This window comes from Lonchura striata, chromosome 10 (assembly GCF_050655825.1).
Source record: "Lonchura striata isolate lonStrDom1 chromosome 10, ASM5065582v1, whole genome shotgun sequence".
NCBI lineage: Eukaryota > Metazoa > Chordata > Aves > Passeriformes > Estrildidae > Lonchura > Lonchura striata.
The window spans coordinates 5,913,276-5,934,114 of NC_140712.1; the positions used below are offsets into that span (position 1 = coordinate 5,913,276).

Sequence of the window (20,839 nt, forward strand, 5' to 3'; positions counted from 1 at the left end):
GTGGTCCCAGTCCAAGGCTGTGGCAGAGCTGGGGTGGATCATGCCAGCAGTTTTCCTGACTGGGTTTATGGTGCCAAACTTCTGCTGAGCAGTAAATCGCACCTGCCCTGCTTCAGCTGGTGCTGGCACATCTCATGGGCACCCAAAGCCATCAGGGTGCAGGCAGGCACCCCGCGTCCCCACACCCCACAGGACAGGTCACAGGCACCTCTGAGCCTGCTTGGCCCAAGGGGGAGGCCGATGGATGTCTGCTCTCCACCTCCAAAACCTTGCTCCTGCCTCATCTAGAGGGAAAAATGAGGTTTCCTTCTGCTCAGAGGCAAATGACACCCTGTCCCCTCTGTGAAATGGGGTCAGGGTGACCGTGCTGCCCACGCCATAGCTGGGAGATTGCCAGGGCCATGCTGCTCCCAAAGGCTGGGACAGTTTCTGCCTTTGACTCCGGATCACAGCTCTGCACCTCCCCAGCTCATTCAAACACACAGTTTTATTCTCTTCACTATTTACATACCCCCAGTGGGGGATGGGGGCTGCATCCACCTCCATCCACCGAGGGCTGTGTTTTCCTTCCCAGCGATTCCCGCCTCGTGCCCGGGGATTAAACAGAAGGAACGTGGCCTATTTTGTAAGGATCCCTGAAAGCAAACCAGGTTATTTTTAAGGCTTGTGGTTGTATTCCTGCTGCTGGGAAACATCCCCTTCCTGAGGTCAGGGGAGGACAGGCAGTAACCTGGAAAACAGCAGCGGGGACGGCGGCTCTCCGGGGCCAAGCTCTGCTGGCAGGGTTTAAATCCTCACGACTGAAGGACTGGGTTATTCCAGGTTTGCAGGACCAGAGGCAGCTTCAGTGCTGCCACTGCCACACACCCACCTGAGGAAGGGCTGAGGGGCCAGGAGGGCTCCTGCCTGCACCTGAAACACAAACCACAGCTCAGTCAATCTCAGAAGTTTCCTGGCCAGGCCCTTCTCTGGCACCTCCCCTGCCAAGCTGGCTATAAAGCTAGCAAAGGTTCAAGAAGATCATGGAATGGTTTGGGTTGGAAGGCGCCTTAAAGGTCATTTTGTTCCACCCTCCTTCCATGGGCAGGGACACCTTCCACTATCCCAGGTTGTTCCAAGCCTCATTTAACCTGGCCTGAACACTTCCAGGGATGGGGCAGCCACAAGCTTCTCTGGGCAACCAGTGCCAGGGCCTCAGCATCCTCACAGGGAACAATTTCTTCCCAATATTCCATCTATCCCTGCCCTCTGACAGTGGGAAGCCACTCACCACCTGTCCTATCGCTCCAGGCCCTTGTCCAAAGTCCCTCTCCAGGTCTCTTGGAGCCCCATTTTGGCCTTTGGAAGGGCTCCAAGATCTCCCCAGAGCTTTCTCCTCTCCAGGTGAACACCCTCAGTTATCCCAGCCTGTCCCCAGAGTCCTCAGAGAGCATCTTGGGAAGAAGGAAGGGAACCATAACCCCACGGCCATCCCACCTGTGACAGGCTGGATCCAACACCTCTCCTGGGTAACACCAGCAGCTGGTCTCAGGTCAGGTTTCAGCAGGAGCGGGAGGCACTGGGGCTCACGGGCAGGGATGGACACAGAGCAGGAGGGGAGGCTCAGGTGACTGAACCAGTTGCCAGGCACCTATTCAAATGTAAACAAAGAATCCACCCGGGGCAGCTTGGATCCTTTGGCTTTGAAACCCCTCCGGGGAGCTTTAGCCATGCAAATGCAGAGGTTCAACAAAGGTGGGACTTGATTCCCAGCCTGGCTTCAGGAGACTGGGACCCACCTAAGCATCACGTGCTTCCAAAATCCCCACTGCTCTGGACCACAACTGCTGCAGAAACTTGGAACAGCATTGTCCACACTTCTGGGAGTGAGCACAGGACCCCCTGAGCTCAGGCCCCCCACTCTGTTTTGGGGACGCATGGTCCCGGGGCTCCAGCTGCTCTGTCCCAATCCCAGAACCTCCCTGGCAGCTCTCACCAGCCCCAGGAGATGCTCTGGACTTCACCCGGAGCCAGGAGCAGCATCCCTGGGCTCCCTCAGGGGACACAGGCCACCTGCCTGATGGCACCGATGAGAAGCAGTCTCCTGGGAGGGCAGGAGGACACCAAGGCAGGTGAAGGGGGGTCAGGTCCTCCCAGGAGCTCAGAGGCAGAGCCGAGGCTGACAGCTGCCTGCTGTGACAGGCTCAGTACCTCACTGGGCTCCAAGCCAAGCCCGGTGCCCCGGGATGCCGGGAGCCCTCCCTCCCTGCTCCGTGCCCGTCAGATTCGGGCCAGTCATGCCCACAGCCTGCAGAACAGGCTCAGCTGGCAGCAAGCCCGGCAGGACGGGATGGAGCCCGGGGGAAGAGCTGGAACGTCACCCTGGGAGCACCCCAAACAAACCCGCACAGGGACGGGGCTGGCCCGGAACCTGGCACCTGTCCCACCACCTGAGACAAAGCTCACGGATTCACGCTGCAGGGCCAGAGGAGATTCCCAGCTCCTAGGGACAGTGTGGGGTGGTGAGGACCCGGACACCAGAAAGCATCCCCGTGCCTGCCACGGCTCCCCAGCCCAGCTGCGATTTAAATTTCAGACAAACCGAGCCTGAGCTCTGTTTCCACACCCAGCAACTCCAAGGCAGGCAGACAATGACGGAGGGATAACCACATCCCAGGGCCTGGGCTCCCCACCCCTTCTGCACAAACAACACACCCAGAGACAGCTCCCCGGCAGTGCAGGACTGAGCTCCCCATGGTCAGCAGCTTCCCAGGGACCGGAGAGAGGGAATCCGGGCTGGCACAGAGAGCTGGGACAGGGCCTGACCTGAGCATCACCTTGGCCATGCCTTGGAGGGGGAACCTGGAGGGCTGACAGACCCCCTTAGAGCTGATTTCCAGCTTATTCCCTAAAACAGACACCAATGATCCCCCATCACTTCCCTGGGCTGGGAGCAGGAGGGAGCTTTATCTATATCCACAGCCAAGGGAATACAGGGGTGCTCCAGGGAACCAGCTGGTGCTCGGATTTTTGCCCGGAGGAGCTAACTCAGGGTGATGCTTCGGAAATATTTGAGAAGCACAGCAATTAAAGGATTGGAGCTGGCAGGCTGAGCTGTCTCCCTCTGCCCTGATCCATGCCTGGGTCCACCCACCTGCATCCGCCCGGAATCACTCCTCTAGGCGGGCGCACACTCATCCACCTCCCGACACCGTGGGGGTGGCAGTGAAACTCCACTTGGCTCCTTCCCCCGAGTTGCTGCTGACCCTTATGGGCAGGCGGGACTTCTCCCCGCTGCCCCAGGGGTGCCCCCTCTCCCCGTGGCAGTTGTGCCTCCCCACGCCCCGTGCCAGCCTGTGCCCGCAGCATGGCGTGCCCAGCAAGCCCCGTCCTGCCCGGCCAGCAGCTGCACCCTGCGCTCCCCCTCGCATGGGAGGAGCTGGGCTGGGTCACTGAGCTCCTTTGGTGGCTGATCCCAGTTACTGAGCACTGCTGGGTGTATCCGTGTGCCTGACAAGGCTCTGAGCAGCAGCTCTGCTCGTGCCAGCATTCCCACCCTTCACCCTCCGGCTGTTTGGGCAGTCCCTGCGGGACCCCAGCTGATCCTGCCCAGCCTGGAGCATCTTGCTGGGCTCAGGATACAGGCACAGGTGGTCCCTACAGCCTGACAGCCTGGCCCACGCACAAACCCTGGTCTCCCAGAGCTCAGAACAAGGATGTCAGGTTTTCCTCCCATGGCGGAAGGAGGGCCACAGAGAAGAAGCAAGACAAGAGCTCTGGGAAGCCACACGCAGGAACAGGGGCAGCCACGGGCTCTCTGGTGCTGGGCACAGGAGGATGCTCCAGGTGCACAGGAGGTGCTCTCCAGGAGGATGCTCCAGCCACCACCGCTGCTGCCACCTCCCAGCCCTGCTGTCAGTACTGATGGGACTCACACAGGGCCCCAGCCTTGGCTTTCCCACACAGGAGGAGCCCTGGGAAGTGGGAGGAGGAAACGGATCTGCTCCATGTTCCCGGTGCTTCCTCTCAGCCGTCTATCCCCTGGATTTTTTTCTCTTGTGGGAGCAGGAACAGCCTGTGTCACAGATAACAAAGGCAGTGACAGACACTTGTGGGGGGTACGTGAAGCACTGTGCACACCCCCAGACTCCTCCCCACCATCACCCTGCACCCTGGGACAGCCACCCAAATGCTCAGGGAGGGTTCTGTCCCCAACCCTTGGCACGTTTGCAGGATGCTGTCAGAGGTGTGGGGGCAGCAGCAGATGCTCAACTCCCCGAATCTGGCCAAGGCAGACTCTGAAATGCCCACCCATGGGCAGTGAAGGCCCAGCTGCCTACTGCCAGGTGCAGAGGGAAAAGGCAGGAATGCTAATGGAATTCTAGCCAATGGATTTGCTGAGGTACACAGGGGGTGCATGGTGGAGCAGGGAGACCTTTGTGGATGCTGAAGGACCCCAGAGAGCACAGGACCACCTTTGGGGAAACTGAGGCCCAGCCTTCTAAAGGCATGCAGGGACTTTAGCCCATCCCTGTCCCCACGCCAGGACACCAGAGCAGAGGATGAACTCCTGGGGCACTGGGACATTCTCCGTGCTCCAGCTGCACACCCCATCTTCAGGACATCCCAGGGACCGAGCGTCCACGGGGCACCCCAGGCAGGGGATGCCCTTGTCCAGGCAGGTCAGGGGGGCTGGGATGTTGGCTCAGCTCTGGAGCTCTGGCTGCAGTGCCAGAGGCTGGCTGCCTGCCCGGGGATGGCGGTGGCAGGCTCAGTCCCAGCGCCCATTGTGCTCCCGAGGGAGCAGGGCTGGGGGAAGGGACACGTTCTGGCCTCAACGTGGGCCAAGGCCACCACGGTCATCCAGAGCAGGGCCAGCAGGGCTGGGGACCTGCCACTCCTGCAGGATTAGCACAGGCTTGAACAGCATTCCCACGGCTGCTGAGCTGGGATGGGGCCAGAGGCATGAGGGGGAATGGGGTGAGATGGTGCCAAGGAAGGATATGGTCGGGTTAGGATGAGGCTGGGGTGGGATGGGGCTGGGGCAGGATGGGACCAGGGTGGGACAGGGCCAAGGCAGAACATGGCCAGGGTAGGATGGAATTTCAGTAGGATGAGGTTGGGATAAGATGAGGCCAGTGTGGGATGGAAATGGAGTGGGATGGTGCCATGTCAGGATGCAACCTGGTTAGGATGGGACTAGAGTGGAACAGGGCCAGGCTAGGATGTGGCCAGGCTAGAACAGGGCTGGGATGGCATGGAGCTGGGCTGAGATGGGATTGGGGTGGGATGGTAGCAGAGCGTGCAGGGAACGGGCAGGATGGAGCCAAGGCAGGATATGGTGAGGGAGGGATGAGGCTGGGCTAGGAGGGGACTGGTGTGGGATGGACCCAGGGTGGGATGGGGCCACGGCGAAGGGGCTTGCCCTGGCTGTGGGATGCAGGAGGAAGCACGTCCTGCCTGGATGGAGGCTGTACCTCAGTGTCCCTGCAGCCTGGGGCAGGGGAGGCTCCGGGAGGATGGAGCAGCCCGCAGCATTCCCAGCGTCGCTGTTAGTTTAACAATACCCCGCTGGCCTGCATGCCGGGCTAATTTTATCCTTGGAGCCAGGCCAAGACGGCCCTAACTTTCCTCGCTGTGATTTATCCCAGCCATTTCCCTTCAAAAACAAGGCCCTCGTGCCAGCCCTGCTGTCTCCCAGGCAGCAGCACACTGTCCTGGCCGGGGCAGAGCGGGGCAGGATTTGCCCCTTGGGGGGCTGTTTAGAGAGCAGGAGGTGGTTGCCGTGGGAGCCCCTCCTGGGGTCATTCCCCCCACAGCACAGGGATGTTCAAAGCTGGCTGGAAGCCAGGGGATGCTCAGGCAGAGCCTTCCCCGGGATCCTGGAGCAGCCCTGTTTTCCACAGACATCTCTGGGAAGGAGGTGGGTGTTTTTTCTACCAATGATTTTATTGAAAAGGCTGTGGGGCTATTTTTTTTCCCTTTTTTTTTCCTTTTTTTTTCCCCTTTTCCCAGTTAGCAGCCATACTTGAGAAAGAGATTTCTCTTTGCCTCTGTGCATCTATTTAAAAACTGATCAGTAAAAATGCTGCAGAAAAGTGGAAAATATTGAAAATATCTTGTGACAAACAAACAAAAAAAAAATCTCTTCCAAATAAAGATCTCTTTTCTTCTCTTTCTTTTTTTTTTCCATCAGAAAAGCTTTTAGTGTGCAAAATGCTGACCGCTTGGATGTCTTCTCCCAGCGGGCTGGGATGCACCCACCCCTGCTCCAGGAGAGTGTGTTTTCAGAAAGCTAAAAATCACTGGGCAGAGTTACCTCCCCACTGTCCTTCTTGCGACCCCCCACGCTCCCGCCAGACCCGTGGCAGGGTGGGAGGTCCCCAGGGAAAGAAAGAAGAGGTGGCACGGCCAGCCCGCGGGCGAGCCCTCCCCTGCCAGCCCGGGAAGGGGCAAGAAAGCCCGAAGTCATTTGGTCACTAGCGTGATGAGTTCCCGTCCGGCCCGTCCCCAGGAGCCCCGGGGGCCGCGGCAGAGCGGGCCCAGGGTTAGAGGTTGTCGTACATGCGCAGCGTCTTCTCCAGCTGCTGGCTGACGCGCTGGTAGAAGACGATCTGCTGCCTCAGGTAGGACTGCATCATCCTCTTGAAGTCGGCCACGCGCCGCTCGTGGAAGTGGTTCATCTCGGCCTGCAGGGCGAAGCCCACCACGCGGCAGCGCTTGCGGATGCCGTCCGCCTCCTCCTGGTCCATCCTGCCCTCGTCGCTCATCCGCTGGCTCTCCTTCACCTTGGCGAAGGCGCCTGGCGGGCAGGGAGCAGCGTCAGGGGAGGCGTGCGACCCTCGGGCCCCCTTCCCTGGGCAGCCCCCCTTGGTCCCACGGCCCCAGAGCAGAGGCACAGAGCTGCCCCGTGTAAGGGAGGGATGTGCCTGCACCTCCCCCTGCCCATCAAACCTATCCCTCTCCTCCAGGCAGGCAAAGAGCAGGAGCATTTTCCCTCTGGACTCTGGCATCCCGAGCTCTTTTTCCATCCCAGGCAGTCAGCCTCATGTTTTGGGGCTCTGGGCTCCTGGAGTGCTCTGACTCAAGGCTTGGGGTGCAAAGTTGACGTGGGGCAGTGTTAGCACAGTCAAGCACCCCAGCCAAGCCTGCCCTCCAAACATTCCATGCCATTCCATGAACAGGGGTCAGGAGCAGCCCCGGGGGACCTCAGCCCAGGAAGCAGTGAACCAGGATGTGGCAAGGGCATGTGCTGCTGTCTGGAGCTCAGCTGGGAAAGCATCTCCCACTCCCAGAGGCAGCTGATGCTCTGACACCACTTTTTCCCTCTCCTTCCATGTTTTTTTACAGCTCGGTTTCGAAAGAATCCTGCCTGGCTCCAGCCCTGCATTCCTCCCCCTCATTAACACAGAGGCTAGAAAACTAAAAACAGGATCTGGCCCGCACTGGGCTTTCTTCCCTTCTCCCTGCCCCTTGCCGGGAGCACCAGACCCGGAGTTACAGCGCTCCCGCTGCGCCAGCCCTGCTCCCAGAGGGGAGGAGGAGGAGAAGGAAGAAGCAAAGTTTGGAGGCCAAATCCTGCCTTCCACTCTGCCCACGCGGCCTCGCTTCCGGACGGGATCCAGCCCCTCTCCATGGGTAAACAACACTCAGAGGAAAGGCAGGGAAGCTGCCCGGGCAGGACTGAATCCTCCCTGCGCCCTTTGCCTTCCCAGCCTCCCCCAGGGATGTGGAGTGATGCACAGACATCCCTGCATGCCTGCACACAAACGGCCTGGCTTCCCCCTGGGGAAAACCTGTCCTCCAAACTCTGGGGACGCTGGTGGGTGTCCCCTCCCTGCTGCAGGCAGCTGGGCGAGGAGCGTGTGTGGACTTTGGCCCCACACCCACACCGTGGCTGCCCGGGTGCAAAGGGACACCGAGCCCTGCCTGCCTGCTGCCTGCCCCGGGGAGAGAACAGCAGACACTTCTCCCTGCCTCTGAGCCCACCAAATCCAGGGAACCAGGGCGAATGGGACATGGGGAGCTCTGATGCCCTGGGGCTGCTAACACCCTCCTGCTGGGCTTGGAGGTGCAGGGACATAGTCTTGAAAAGTGTGACCCTGGTTCTCTCCAGAGGTTTAGTGTGTCCCCTGTCCCACTGCCCTGCACAGCCCCCTCGGCCCCTCTGACCGACCCGAGGCCACATCCAGCCATGTCCCAGCCCTGGGGGAACAAACTCTGGTATTCCTGCTGGCCACTCATCCACTGCCTTGGCAGGAAGGGAGGATGAGGAGGAACAAGTGGCAGTGGGTGGGGATGCACAAGAGGTGCAGGGCAGGTCACCCAGACCTAACAGCAGCAGTGCTGGCTCCTGCTCATGGTCTGGGGGAAGTGACATCCGTGCTGACCACCCCTGGCAGTGCCTTGGGTAGCACCAGCAGCACTTACAGAGTCCAAGGGCATCACTGGGGCAGATTCTGGACCCAACAGCCCTAGCAGACTCTCCCAGCGTGGGCTGACTGGAGGGCTGTGCCAGCGGGGACCACACTGCACCCCTAAGAGGCACAGGCAGTGGTTCCCATCCCCATTCCCATTCTCATTCCCCATTCCCTTCAAATCCCAATGGAGGATTTCCTCATTGCATCCCCATCCCACCTGTGGCACCATTCCCACTCACATGGGGCCATTCCTGGGGAGAAGAATGCCTCCTTACCTTTCTGCAGGTGGATGATGTCTGGGAAGTTGGAGAGGAGCCCTTGGTACAAGGAGAGAGTGTCCAGCATGAGGAACAGGTCGTTCTTGGGCTGCTCGGCGAACATCTCCCCCACAGTCTCGTACGTCTTGCCCGTGTGGGAGATGGCGTTGTTGAGGGCATCCAAGCTGTAGGGAGGGTCCATGTGGAAGGAGTGGCTGATGGCTTGGAAGGCGTTGCCCAGCTTCTGGAACTCCTTACGGAAGCCCCCCACGTGCTTGCGCACCAGCTCCGACGCCACGTTGGTCAGCTGCAGGACGCTGTCGTCCATCTTCTTGCTGAAGGCCTTGAAGGCATCCACGCGGTCCTCCACATCCTGCAGGTCCTGGTGCTCCGTGGGAATCTGGATGGTGAGGAGGAAGCTGGCGCCCACCATCTCGTCCTTCTCCGCCCGGCGTTTGCCCAGCTTCCACTGCTTCTCGTCGCGGCAGCAGAGGAAGTGCTGGAAGCCCTCGTACTGGGAGAGGACGGGGTGGCTGGTCATGTGCTCCATCCAGAGGATCAGCCGCCGCTTGCGCTTCTCGATGAAGTCCTCCTCGAAGCGGCCGGTGGCCTGCTTCTCGGGCAGGTGCGGCACCGAGATCACCGTGAACTTGTGCAGCAGGCGGTTGTAGAGCCAGTCGAAGTGCTTGTAGCGCCGGTACACGGGCGAGTTGAAGTTGCTGGGGGTCAGCTTGTAGGAGATGTAGCTCTTGATGCCCTTGAACTTGGTTTGCTTGGTGGGGTCCTCCACGGAGCAGATGAACGGGTGGGGGTTGGCCCTCCACTGCGGGCCTCTGGAGCCCATCTCGATGAAGTAGGTCTCGGCGATCTTGGACATCAGGGGCACGTCGCCCAGGATGAAGGCTTCCACCCCGGAGCGGACGAAGCAGGAGAAGCGGTTGAGGTTCCTGCCCACCACGCTGCCCCTCTTGGAGGAGCTCATGCTGTCCTGCCTCTCCAGCGCCGGCTTGGGCCGGTAGCCGGCGTGCTGGTGGTGGCCATAGGCCGCGGGGTACGGGCTGGGCGAGGGGTGCCCGTTGGTGCCCGGCGCGCTCCGGGGCTCCTCCACCACCGTGCACGCGTCGTCCCAGTCATCCCAATCGTCGTCATCGTCATCCTCGAAACTGCCCTGGTAGGAGATGCCGGGGTTGGGGGATGCCGAGTACAAGGAGGAATCGTGCCCGGGGGAGCCGACCGGGCTGCTGGAGTAGTCCGTGTAGTTGGAGCCCGAGCGGGAGCGGAGGATCTCGACATAGGAAGCGGGGAAGAGGCCGGTCTCCCCGCGGCTGTTTTGGCCCTGTAACCATCCGTCCAGAGAGTTCTCGCTGAAGATGACGAGCTCTTCGTTCTCCTGGATGCTGATCTCCTCTTTGTTTTCGCTCTGGAAGCTGTAAAGCGCTCTGGCTTTCAACGCCATGGCCGGTCCCGGGTCGGGAAGAGGGGGGAGCCAGCGGAACGCAACCCCCCCGGCCAAAACACCCCCCCAGTGCCGGCAGCACCGCGGGCTCGCGCGGCCCCGGGATCACACCACGCGCTGTGGGAAATGGCTTGGCCGCTTTCCCAGGAAAATAATAACAAAACAAAAAAAGGCGGAGAAGAAATCCCTTACGAGGTGACGCCAATGTCCCTATGTCCAAGTGACCCCCCCCGATCCCGGCGCCCCGGTTAAAAAGAACATTCCCCTTTTAAAAACGGCATTCCCTGGATAAAAACAAGATTCCCAGTCAGGCGAGCGGCGTTCCCCCGGCTCCTCCGGGATGCGAATCCCGGCCGGCCCGAGAGCCGGGCTCTGCCATGTCCACGCAGGGTTTGTCTCTCCGGGAGGCTGATCCCGAGGTTTCACTCTCCGGGAGGAAAACCCCTGGCTGCCAACGAGGAAATAAATCCAAAGCGATTTTTCTCGGGGCTTCTGTGGGTAAAACACCCTAAATTTCCCCTCGGCGGGCGGCTGGAAGAGCGCCGAGAACGACCCCAAAGCCTGCCCAACCTCCCGGTGATCCCAGGATTTTGCAATTCCTTTCCGGGCCGACTTTCCCGAAGGTTGGTGGGGTCTGGTTTTCCCCTGAAATCCGTGAATCTCACGCAGGACGGAGGCGGCGCCGGCGGCGGTGCCCGTGTCGGTGTCGGTGTCGGCGCTGCTGGCACTGGCTGTGACGGGGCAGCGCCGGGGCCGCTCCGCTGCCGGCGCCGCTCCCGCTGCCGGAGGGGCGGCGGAGCCGGCCCCAGCCTCCCGTGACGTAGGGCAGCGCTCCCCGCTCCGCCGCCCGGTTCGCGGCGGGGAGCGGCCCGGCCCGGCCCGGCCCGGCCAGCCGCACGCTGCCCTCTGCAGGCAGCCGGCCCCGGGGGCACGGATCCCCGCCCGCGGGGGCTGCGCCGGCTCCCGCGTCCCTGCCGAGACGTCCCCCTCGCCCGTGCCCGGTCCCAGCCCGCAGCGCCCCGTCCCGGTGCCCGGGCGCTGGGGAAACTGAGGCACGGGCGGAGCGGGCCGGGGCGGCGCGGGGCCTCCGCGCCAGGCGGGGGCGCTGCGGGCGGAAGCGGCCGGGCGCGGGTTGCCATGGAGGAGCTGAGCGCGGCGCTGGCGGCGGGCGTGGGGCTGGCGGGGCCCTGCAGCCCGGCCGCGCCGCACCCCCGGCTGGCCGCCTACAAGCCCCGCGGCGGGCCCGGGCAGGCCGAGCGCCGGCAGCGCCTCCTCCGCATCCAGAGAGAGTGAGCGCGGCGGCGGCGGGAGGGCGGGAGCGGCGCGGTGGCGGCGCGGGGCTGCCGGGGGCTGGTGCGCCCTGGGTGACCTGCATCCCCACCGGGGTGTGGGTGGTGGTGCGCCCCGGGTGACCTGCATCCCCGCCGGGGTGTGGGTGCTGGTGCCCCCCGGGGGACCTGCATCCCCACCGGGGTGCTGGTGCTGGTGCGCCCTGGGTGACCTGCATCCCCACCGGGGTGCTGGTGCTGGTGCGCCCCGGGGGACCTGCATCCCCACCGGGGTGCTGGTGCTGGTGCGCCCCGGGTGACCTGCATCCCCGCCGGGGTCCTGGTGCTGGTGCCCCCCGGGTGACCTGCATCCCCGCCGGGTTCTTTCCCCGACCCCAGGAGGCGGCTGGACTACGTGAACCATGCCAGGAGGCTGGCGGAGGACGACTGGGCAGGGGTGGAGAGCGAGGATGAGGACAGAGAAGGGGAAGATGCGGAGGAAGAGGCGATGGACGTGGATGCTGGCAAAAAGCTGCCCAAGCGCTACGCCAATCAGGTGAGGAGCCGGCTGTGTCCCCGCGGCGAGGCGCGGCTGTGGGGCAGGGATGTGGGGTGGTTTGAGGCCATGGTGATGGCCATCTGGGGGCTGAGAGGAGTCCTGCCCGGCTTGGTGCTCGCAGAGAAACTGTGGTTAGTTCACTTCCAAAACGTGCTGAGTTCAAATGGAAAGCACGTGGAGATAGGATCCACTTTAAAATCACATAGGTCACGGATTCCAACCATTAATTCTGCATCACCGTATTCCCCGCCTTAGATTTCAGCTCAGTCAGCAGCATGAGTAACCTGTTAGGCAGTATTCAGTTAAAGATTTCTGTTTCCCTGTGTTTGGAAAGGAAAGAAGGGCAAACTCAGCTGGGTTTTATCCTGGGTGCTGTATTGTCCTAGATAACACACAGCCACTTAGGCAACCTCTGAAGAGGTCAGTTTGTCCAGGCTCTTCACTCCTGACACTTTGGAATCTCTAAGCCCTGCTGTGTTTTTAAAACTAAAGTGCTGGAGTGGGGACCAAGGTGTGGGGTGCCCAGTGAAGGGCTGTGAGCCCTGTGCTGTGGTCTGAAGCTCAGCCAGCAGCGGGGAGGCAAGAGAAAGACCTGGGGAAGAATGTGTTAGCAGGTTGGACTTCATTAGAGGGGAGGGAAGGAGCCGTTTCGGGAGTGACAAGCAGTGCCAGCTGCCCTGAGAACACCCAGTGTCAGAGCAAAGTCAAAACCTCCTTGCTTTACCCTTGAGCTGTTTGTTGTCCATAGCACCAGGAGAGGTGTTGCTGACTGGTTCTTCTCCCTGGGCTCTCTGTAGCTGATGCTGTCCGAGTGGCTGGTGGATGTCCCTTCAGATCTGGAGCAGGAATGGGTTGTGGTGGTGTGTCCCGTCGGGAAAAGGGCTCTTGTCGTGGCCTCCAGGGTAAGTGGGCTTCCACCAGCTGCTAAAGGGCGTTCATAGCCAGCATAAAACTGGCTTGATTGGGTTTTTTCTCTTCTTTTTTCCTCACAGGGCACAACGGCAGCTTACACCAAGAGTGGCTTCTGTGTCAACAGGTTCCCATCCCTGCTGCCAGGGGGAAACCGGCACAACTCAACCAGTGACAAAGGTACAGGTGTGAGGAGGTATTTGGGATAGAGAGAAGGCAGCTGCCTGGGAGTTTGTGTGTGCTGACAGGCCCAGTCTGTTCCTCCAGCTCCCCTAAGGCCCACGGCTGTGCTCCTTTTTTGTGCTGGGGGTGATCAGCTTCAGGCCAGTTTCTGTATCTCTGGATATAACTAGATGGGAACAGTATCAGGTACCTTTATGCTACATGAGCATCTAGAATCCGTGAATGGTTTGGTTTGGAAGAGACCTTAAAGCTCATCTTGTTCCACTGTCCTTGCAAGGACAGAGAACCTTTCTCTAAAACAGGGTGCTCCAAGCTCTGTGTAACCTGGCCTGGGACACTTCCAGGGATGGGGCAGCCACAGCTGCTCTGGGCAACCTGTGCCAGGGACTCAGCACCATCACGGGAAAGAATTTCTTCCTAACAGCTAATCTAAAATTGCCCTTTTCCAGTTTAAAATCATTGCCCTGTGTCCTACCATTTCTTTTATTAAGGTTTCTGTTACACTGACAGTCTTAAACCCCAACATCCTCTCTGTCCTCTCACAGACAACTTTGTATGGTGTCATCTTCCTTAGTACACCTTATTTTTTTTTTGCCCCAAAAAGAGAGGCTTATTGTCTGGCAAATCCCATTTCCTGAAACATGTCCTTGCTTGTTGTGCCTCTGGCTGGTCCCTTTGCAGCCTCGTGGGACTCCTTAACCTCAAGGCTTTTTGTGGCTGCAGTTTGTGTTAGCAGGAGGGGATCCCTCTGCACGCTGCAGTCTCACATCAGGGCAGGATAAATGTCAGAGAGCTGGAGCTCTGTGTTTGCCAGCTGGGTTGGGCAGTGTTAGGAGCAGGTCTGGACCTCCCTGTGTTTGTGTGTGCAGTGTACAGCATCCTGGACTGCATCTACAACGAGGCCAAGCAGACCTTCTACATCCTGGACGTGATGTGCTGGAGAGGACACCCTGTCTACGACTGCCAGGTACTGAGCCCTGCCCTCCCTGGCGTTCCCGGAGCTGCTTTGCTCCAGCACTGCGTGAAGCTCACGCTGCAGAAGGCAGATATTTCTCCTAAGCACCAGCATCTCTACAGCTTTAGGGCTGCTGGATAAGTGTGTACATGTTTTGGGGGGGAGCAGCAGGGTTTGGGGTGCTGTTTCTGCAGTCGGGTTTGTAGATCTCCCAGGTGAGTGCAGAGGAACAAAGGTTCTTGGCAGATGCTGCCAGGTGATGTGTGGTCAATGGTCACTAACTCTGCCTCCTTTCACAGACTGACTTCAGATTCTTCTGGCTCTCCTCAAAAATCCAAGAGGAGGAAGGGCTGGGAGAGAAAAGCAGGATTAATCCGGTAAGTCCTTTTGTACTGAGGAGGATGCTGGGGGGGTAAGCTCTCCTGTTCAGCAGGCTTCAGCAGTTTCTTTCACAAGGGGAAGCTTTTTTCCCTTTTTTTTCCTTTCCCCCCACAGATCAGGCTTCAAAGTGTAGATCTGATGAAATGGGATGCCCTGGTCAGGATGTAAATAGAACCACTGCATATTGTAAATGAGTTTAGTGGGGCTTTTTTCCCTCCATCCAAAGTGCTGAGGGAGATCACACTGCAGGGTATCAGCTAACTTCCATGCTGTTTTTAGCTTTCCCTTGTAATGGAATGGAAAGCCAGTGTGGTTTCCTCAGGAGCAGTGTTGGTTGGCAGCCTGACTACAATGGGGTTTATTCTGGCACTCTTGTGGGTTTGTAAAGCTTTAAGCCTTCCCTCTGTTTAAACTGATGGTTGAAGTTGTCAGGATGAATGCTGGCTTGCCACCCAGAGTCCCTGCTGAGCCAGAATAAAAAGTCTTCATTTGAAGGCTTACATGTGGGGGTCAGACCTAGGGTCCACAGCAGCTTGGAACATGAATTTTGGGTACAGACAGGAGAGATTTGTCTGCTCAGACATGGCCAAGCAGAGCAGCTCCTGTGAGCTGAGCATCTTGGTGATAGATGGGGCTGACTGCAGTGAGGGTGTGTGTGTTCAGAGAACATCCTGTCCTGACTCCCAACAGGAATATCCAGAAGATCACTACCTAATGGAAGGGGGGTCGTTTCAACTTTCATTTCCTGGGTGGAAAGATTGGCTTGGCTGAGGCAGCAGCCTGGAGCAGACGTCTGTCTGCTTTGCATCCTGCCCGGAGGTCATAATTTTCTATTTTGGTTAGAAGAGCATCTCTGGGTCAGGTCTCCTGAAAAGTCCTTTCTGCAGTCTTAGGTGCTTGGGAAAAAAGGTATCAGGAGTATGTGGGAGCTGTTCATCACCCTTTTTCTCTTATGCTGAATCCTGCACCGGGGGAATCCTTCCTTTATAGCTGCCTACACACCAGTGCTGGATTCAGCAACTTGTTCTCCTGTGGACCAGGGAGTTGCCTCTTCTAACCCTCTCTTACTCTTGCAGTACAAATTTGTGGGCCTGCAGAACTTCCCCTGCTCCTCGGACAGCCTGTGTGAGCTGCTGGCTACAGACTTCCCCTTTGAGGTGAGAACACTCGTGGGGGCCTGGACCCCAGCCTTAGCAACAGCTCTGCCAGTGCTGGGAGAGAGATGCATCCCCTCTCTCGGGGACTTTGCTCTCCTGAGGCTGCAGGAAGCTTGCCAAGCTGCTGTTCCCTGTGTGTGGGATGGATGCCTTTATGCCCGTGTTTGATCTGTTGCCTTGTCACACCCCTCACTCGACCACACAAATGAGCAAGAGTTAAACCATAGCAATCCCTGGGTTTGTGCTGCCCTTGCTGCAGTTGGATTTGTCTGAAAGAGTCTTTTGGGATGACAGGACACTCAGGCTGCCTCCAGAAGCAGCACAGCTCAGGTTCACATAGCAGTGTGATGGACAGCTGACCTTTATAGGGCCAAAACTGGCACTGACCACTGCCCTGGGTGGGCTTGTGTGCGTTTCCTTGGTGTTGGTGCTTCCAACAGGGCAGCTGGCTGCTTTGTGGGAGGAAGGAGAAGGGTGGTGGTAAGATCCCAATAATTTCTGGGGGCTTTGGGTGTTTATGATGAGTGCCTGAGGTATCCTGGAGCTGGGGGCAGTTGGCTGTGACAGAAATCACTGAGCAGGACACCTGCGTTTCCTTCATCAGCTTTAAAAGTAGAATCATACAGTACTGAGTGGAAAGGGACCTGCTAGTAGCATCAAACTCCAACTCTGGCCCTGCACAGGACAGCTCCAAAATCCCACCCTGGGCCTGAGTGTTGTCCAAAGGCTCCCTGAGCTCTGGCAAGCTTGGGGCTAGTGACTGCTGCTCTGGGGAGCCTGTTCCAGTGCCTGACCATCCCCTGGGGGAAGGTATTTCCTAATATCCACGCTAAACTTCCCCTGGCACAGCTGTTGAGCTGTTCTGACCTTCAGGGAAGGCAAAGCCATGTGCCACCCAGCTCAGTTCCATGTGGCTGTGAGCAGTGAGTTGCAGACCCTTTGTGGAATCAGCTCTGGCTGCTTTTGCCTGCCCTGGCTGACTGGTCACTGCAAGGGAAGGGGATGGAGGAGGCAGTGGCATTCCAACCCGGTGACAGTGACAACATCTGTGAGCCAAAGCTCCTCCAGTGGTTGCAGCTGTTCTGGGAGTGCCCAGTCTCAGCATCAGGAACAGCCTCCACAGAGATTTCTTGTCCCACAAAGCCAAAGCCACGTTGGTGTGACAGCGTCTCTTATGCTCTCCCATCCCGAGTTAGCCATTAAAATAGTTGTAGGTTTAAATTATGGGCACTAACTTGGCTGTGAGGGCCGACTTTGCTTTCTGCTTGTGAAAGCCAGGACAGTCATCACGGCAAGCTGGAAAGTCCCAGTCCCTCGCTGGTCTTGCCAGACCCTGCTCTGAACATGGATTGAAGAGGCTTCCCAGCTTTCTTACAGCTGGCTTGCTCAATAATAAATGCTCCAAATGCCTCCGTAGAAACAGTCATTCCTGGCTTTCCTGAGTAAAGTCTTCATTCCTTCCTGAGGCATCTGCTCCCGTGAGGAGCGGCTGAGGAGCGTTTGCCCGCTGCAGTCAGAGCAGCAAACTTCTGGGCTGCAAAGGAGCCCTTGCAAAACTCTGGAGCAGGAGATGGAGCTGAACAGACTCCAGCTGTATCATCCAGCTGTGATTTGCACCCCCAGGCCCTCTGCTGTATCAGGGTGTGACCCCAAGAAGCAAAACGTGGTGTATGTTGGCTCAAAGCCGCCCCAAAACCACCCGTGGTGCTTCTTCATGGGAGAAGGGAGCTGTGGGTCTCTGTGATGTGCCACAAGAGGGAGCCCAAAAATCCCCAAAAACACCTTCTCCACCAGCACAGAGCAGAATTAACTTTTCAGGAGGCGAAATACATCCTGACTATGGGTGGAGGGTAACAGAGGTGGTCTTAGGTCTGGACTCAGCATCTCTTGATGCTGACAGGGATCTTGTGTGTGTAGTGGCCACAGAGGAGGTCAGTGTTTTCAGACCTGGGTCTTCTTCAGAGTTAATCTGTAACCTCAGAGCTAGGGCCTGATCCACTCCAGTCAGTGGACTCTTATTCCCCAGAATTCAGTAGACTTTGGGTCAGTTGACTGGCTCTGAATTTCAAGTGTTTTTTGAAGTGGATCTTAAGAGCTACTGTCCCTGATCTGAGAAAAACCATGCTTTCCCTGAAGGCAGGGGAGCCAAAGCCTCTGAGGAACCCTGATGTTTAGGAACGGGAGGACTGTTTAGCACCTAAAATCTGGAAAGCATGGCTGTGGAATGATAAATCCTGCCAGGCCAGTCTCTCCTCAGATTGGGCCTTCAGGGACAGTGACAGTCCTCGTTCTGATGTGGCCACTGGCACTGTGGTGACTCAGGGTAGGGACTTGGCCAACAAATTAAATAACGGGAAGGAGTATAGGAGTCACTTAAACTGGGGAATGGGGAACACGACCTCATTCCACCAGGCTGAACTCCTTTGAATTCTCCAGCTTGGGGAAGGTATTTGGAGTGATCTGGAAGGCCTTCCGGGCTCTGATCTTTACCAAAACATTCCTGTGGGTGCTGGAGAATCCCCCTTGCTCATCAAGTGCCGTGCACCCACAGTAATGGGCTGGATGTACTGGAGTGCTGCAGAATCTGATTCTTCCCAGGAGGCAGGGTGGGGGAAAAGCTTTTCACTTTATATATCCAGAGGGGTTGCACAAGCTCATCATGATGTATACTGTTCTGGTTTTATGTTTTCCTAGCACAAAAATCCCTCTTTTTCTGGGATTATTTTGCAAGGCGTTAACAGTGACTGAAAAGTATGGACAGAATAGTGCTAGAAGCTTTACCTTCTCTGCCAGAGGTTAGCATCTGTGGAGCAGAAGTGGATATATGCTGCTTTGTGCTCAGCCAGTGTTTCTGTTCTGGAGGCTGCAGGATCAGGGAGGGGCCTGGGACCAGTTCATCCCGAGGTGGGCTCTTGTTCTCCTCTCTTCTGCCCACTCAGCCACTCTTCCTCGTAGCCAAATGGCCTTTTAAGAGCCTGTGAAGCTGAGCTAAGAGGAGCACCACCTCCAGCAATAGTCAGCCTGACAGCAGGATCCAACCTCACAGAGCACACCCCTGGGAAGCGTGGGAAGAGGGGGGATGAGAATCCCGGAGCACGGTGGGGAAGTGGGGAAAACGTCAGCCAGCTGCAGCACTGCGGAGTGTGGAAATAGCAGCACAAGAGTTAGGGCCTAAACCTTTAAAGTCCTGAGTGGCCTTAACTGTCACTGATTGCTAGGAGAAGTTCTCTCCTGGGAAACATTAAGAATTTTTTTGGCATAAGCCAACTGAAAGAGCTGTTAGGAATCGGGGCTCCTTGGCGTCACACACCCGGGCTAATTACTTTCCAAATGTATTATTTAAAATAACCCTAATCCAGTAAAGTGGGCTGCCTTATTCAGAAACTCTCTGGCTTTTCTGCAGAATGGGATGAAAGCATCCAGAGGACATTGCTCTGTGCCGGCAGCAAGCTGGACTCATTTGCCTTTGACAATTTAAAGCCATCTGGGAGTCGCTGATCTTTCAGGGCAGCAGCTCTGCAGGTTTCTCCTTTCCCTTCCGCTATTTATTGCACTGCTTGAGGAAAAATGATCCAGCTGGTGGTTTTGGCCCGCAAGCAGAGAGCAGAGCCGTTGTCTGGTGCCTGGTCATTCACCTGCAGGAGCCTCAGCTCTGCCCTTTCATTCATTCTCTCTCCTGCCCGCAGGTCGACGGGCTGCTCTTCTACCACAAGCAAACCCACTACACCCCCGGCAGCACCCCGCTGGTGGGCTGGCTCCGGCCCTACATGGTCCCCGAGATCCTGGGGCTCGCCGTGCCCGCCACCGTGCTCACGGCCAAGCCCGACTACGCCGGGCGGCAGCTCCAGCAGATCATCGAGAGCAAGAGGAGCAAAAAGCTGGCGGCGGAGAAGGGCTGCCCCGGCGGCGAGGCGGCCGCCAGGAACGGACACTACGAGCTGGAGCACTTGTCCACCCCTCAGCCAGAAAAGTCTCTGGAGGGCCGGGATGGAGCAGCGAGCCAGATGGAGAGTTGAGCTGCTGGGAGAGGCCAGCTGGGCAGAGAGCAGGGAAAAGGCTCCCTGCTTCTCACCGTGCTCCTGAGAGGGGGCAGAGTAATGGTTATAGGATGGCTGTGTTTAAAGGGCATGATAGTGGAATGTCTTGCCCCAGGTGCTGCTGGATTTTTTGTATTTGTTGTTACTGCATACTCTTTGCCAGGATTTCTGTGAGGCCTTAACAGGATTGTCTGGTTCTTCGCTAAAGCAGTCATGTGCTGGGAAATTATCTGTCCCCCACAGCTCAGGGATACAGTTTAGCTCCTGCCCCTGCTTCTGTTAAGAGTCTTGGCAAAACTCCAGCATAGGAACAGTGCTTGGACCTCTGAGGTGCAGCTGCTGCTTGTGGCCCTCGCAGCAGCCCCACCTTCCCAGCCCTGGAAATCGGGGCTTCTCATCCTTTGATCCAGCTGTTTTCTGAGGCCTTTCCAATGAAAGTTGTTACTAACAAAAAGTTTGCAGTGAGCTGTTTAAATCCAAAGGCTGGACTTTCCACACCCATGCGTTCTTGGGAAAATCTGAATTTCCCTGCGTCGCAGCAGGACCTGCCTGGGAGCAGGGCTTTGTGCGGCGCGAGCTCAGCAGAAGCCTCTCTCTCCTCAAGGCTTTTCTCAGTGGGGGGAGGAAGGAATGGGTTCTCTCTGAAAAACGCTACCATTGATCGTGCCAAATAAAAGGTTTCTCAGAAAGACAAATTCTTGAGCGTCTTCCTGCTACCTAAGGGTGGATGCGTGCCGTGCCTCCCAAATAGGGATTGAAAAATTGGTTCCAGTGCTGACTGGAGCAGAGGAAACACTTGTGTGGGTTTCATTCTCTGCGCATCGAGGTGCTTCAGTCTCTTGTCCTGTCTTTCTCATCCCAACCCAATACCACCTTTTAAGCACTGGCTTCACCCCCTCCCTCCTTTTGGGGGAATGAAATTATCATTTCCACTGTCCCCAGGTTGATTTCCAGAGAGGGATGAAAAGGAGGGAGATGAAATATCAAGCTCAAGGCAGCGTTGGGGACTCTCCTCCCAGTTCTCTATGGAAATTCCCCTGGGGGAAATAGCGAGAGTGGGGATGGCCACCTGCAGATAGCGGGCGCTGTATCCTGCCCTCGCACCCCCCGTTTTTCCCAGAAAAAGCCTGGTTTCCGTGCCAAGCGTGTGGGCTGTGTGTGACCATCTGGCCGTGCAGCCGCTATTGATGATAGCAGCGGGCAGCAGGAACTGGCCTGGCTGTGGGAGGGGGCTGCCCTCCGCTCCCCTTCCCCAGCAGGGAAGTGGCACCCTGGCCC

General features: G+C 57.9%; 2 protein-coding genes across 3 annotated transcripts; one reads left to right on the plus strand and one right to left on the minus strand.

The window, feature by feature from the left end:
• Positions 1–5,907: 5,907 nt before the first annotated feature.
• SNX33 (sorting nexin 33) lies at positions 5,908–10,966 on the minus strand. The gene is made up of 2 exons (XM_021547331.4): positions 8,675–10,966; positions 5,908–6,781 (listed from the first exon to the last, which is right to left on the minus strand). Exons 1-2 carry the CDS (start codon positions 10,110–10,112, stop codon positions 6,528–6,530), a joined length of 1,692 nt encoding a protein of 563 aa, XP_021403006.2. The 5' UTR covers positions 10,113–10,966; the 3' UTR covers positions 5,908–6,527.
• Positions 10,967–11,227: 261 nt separating this feature from the next.
• SNUPN (snurportin 1) lies at positions 11,228–20,256 on the plus strand. 2 transcript variants are annotated; one of them, XM_085588476.1, is made up of 9 exons: positions 11,228–11,401; positions 11,780–11,936; positions 12,737–12,841; positions 12,932–13,028; positions 13,901–13,998; positions 14,286–14,363; positions 15,444–15,524; positions 15,850–15,854; positions 19,211–20,256. In XM_085588476.1, exons 1-9 carry the CDS (start codon positions 11,250–11,252, stop codon positions 19,605–19,607), a joined length of 1,170 nt encoding a protein of 389 aa, XP_085444602.1. In that variant the 5' UTR covers positions 11,228–11,249; the 3' UTR covers positions 19,608–20,256. The 2 variants fall into 2 exon arrangements, with proteins under 2 accessions (XP_085444602.1, XP_021403010.3); XM_021547335.3 differs by lacking the exon at positions 15,850–15,854 and having other exon boundaries at positions 11,231–11,401.
• The last annotated feature ends 583 nt before the right edge of the window (positions 20,257–20,839 follow it).

Coding starts and splice junctions, on each gene's coding strand:
- SNX33 (XM_021547331.4), bottom strand. CDS start 10,112: ATGGCGTTGAAAGCCAGAGCGCTTTACAGCTTCCAGAGCGAAAACAAA. Junction 6,782..8,674: donor CATCATCCACCTGCAGAAAG/GTAAGGAGGCAT, acceptor CCTGCCCGCCAG/GCGCCTTCGCCAAGGTGAAG.
- SNUPN (XM_085588476.1), top strand. CDS start 11,250: ATGGAGGAGCTGAGCGCGGCGCTGGCGGCGGGCGTGGGGCTGGCGGGG. Junction 11,402..11,779: donor CTCCTCCGCATCCAGAGAGA/GTGAGCGCGGCG, acceptor CCCCGACCCCAG/GAGGCGGCTGGACTACGTGA. Junction 13,029..13,900: donor CAACTCAACCAGTGACAAAG/GTACAGGTGTGA, acceptor TTGTGTGTGCAG/TGTACAGCATCCTGGACTGC.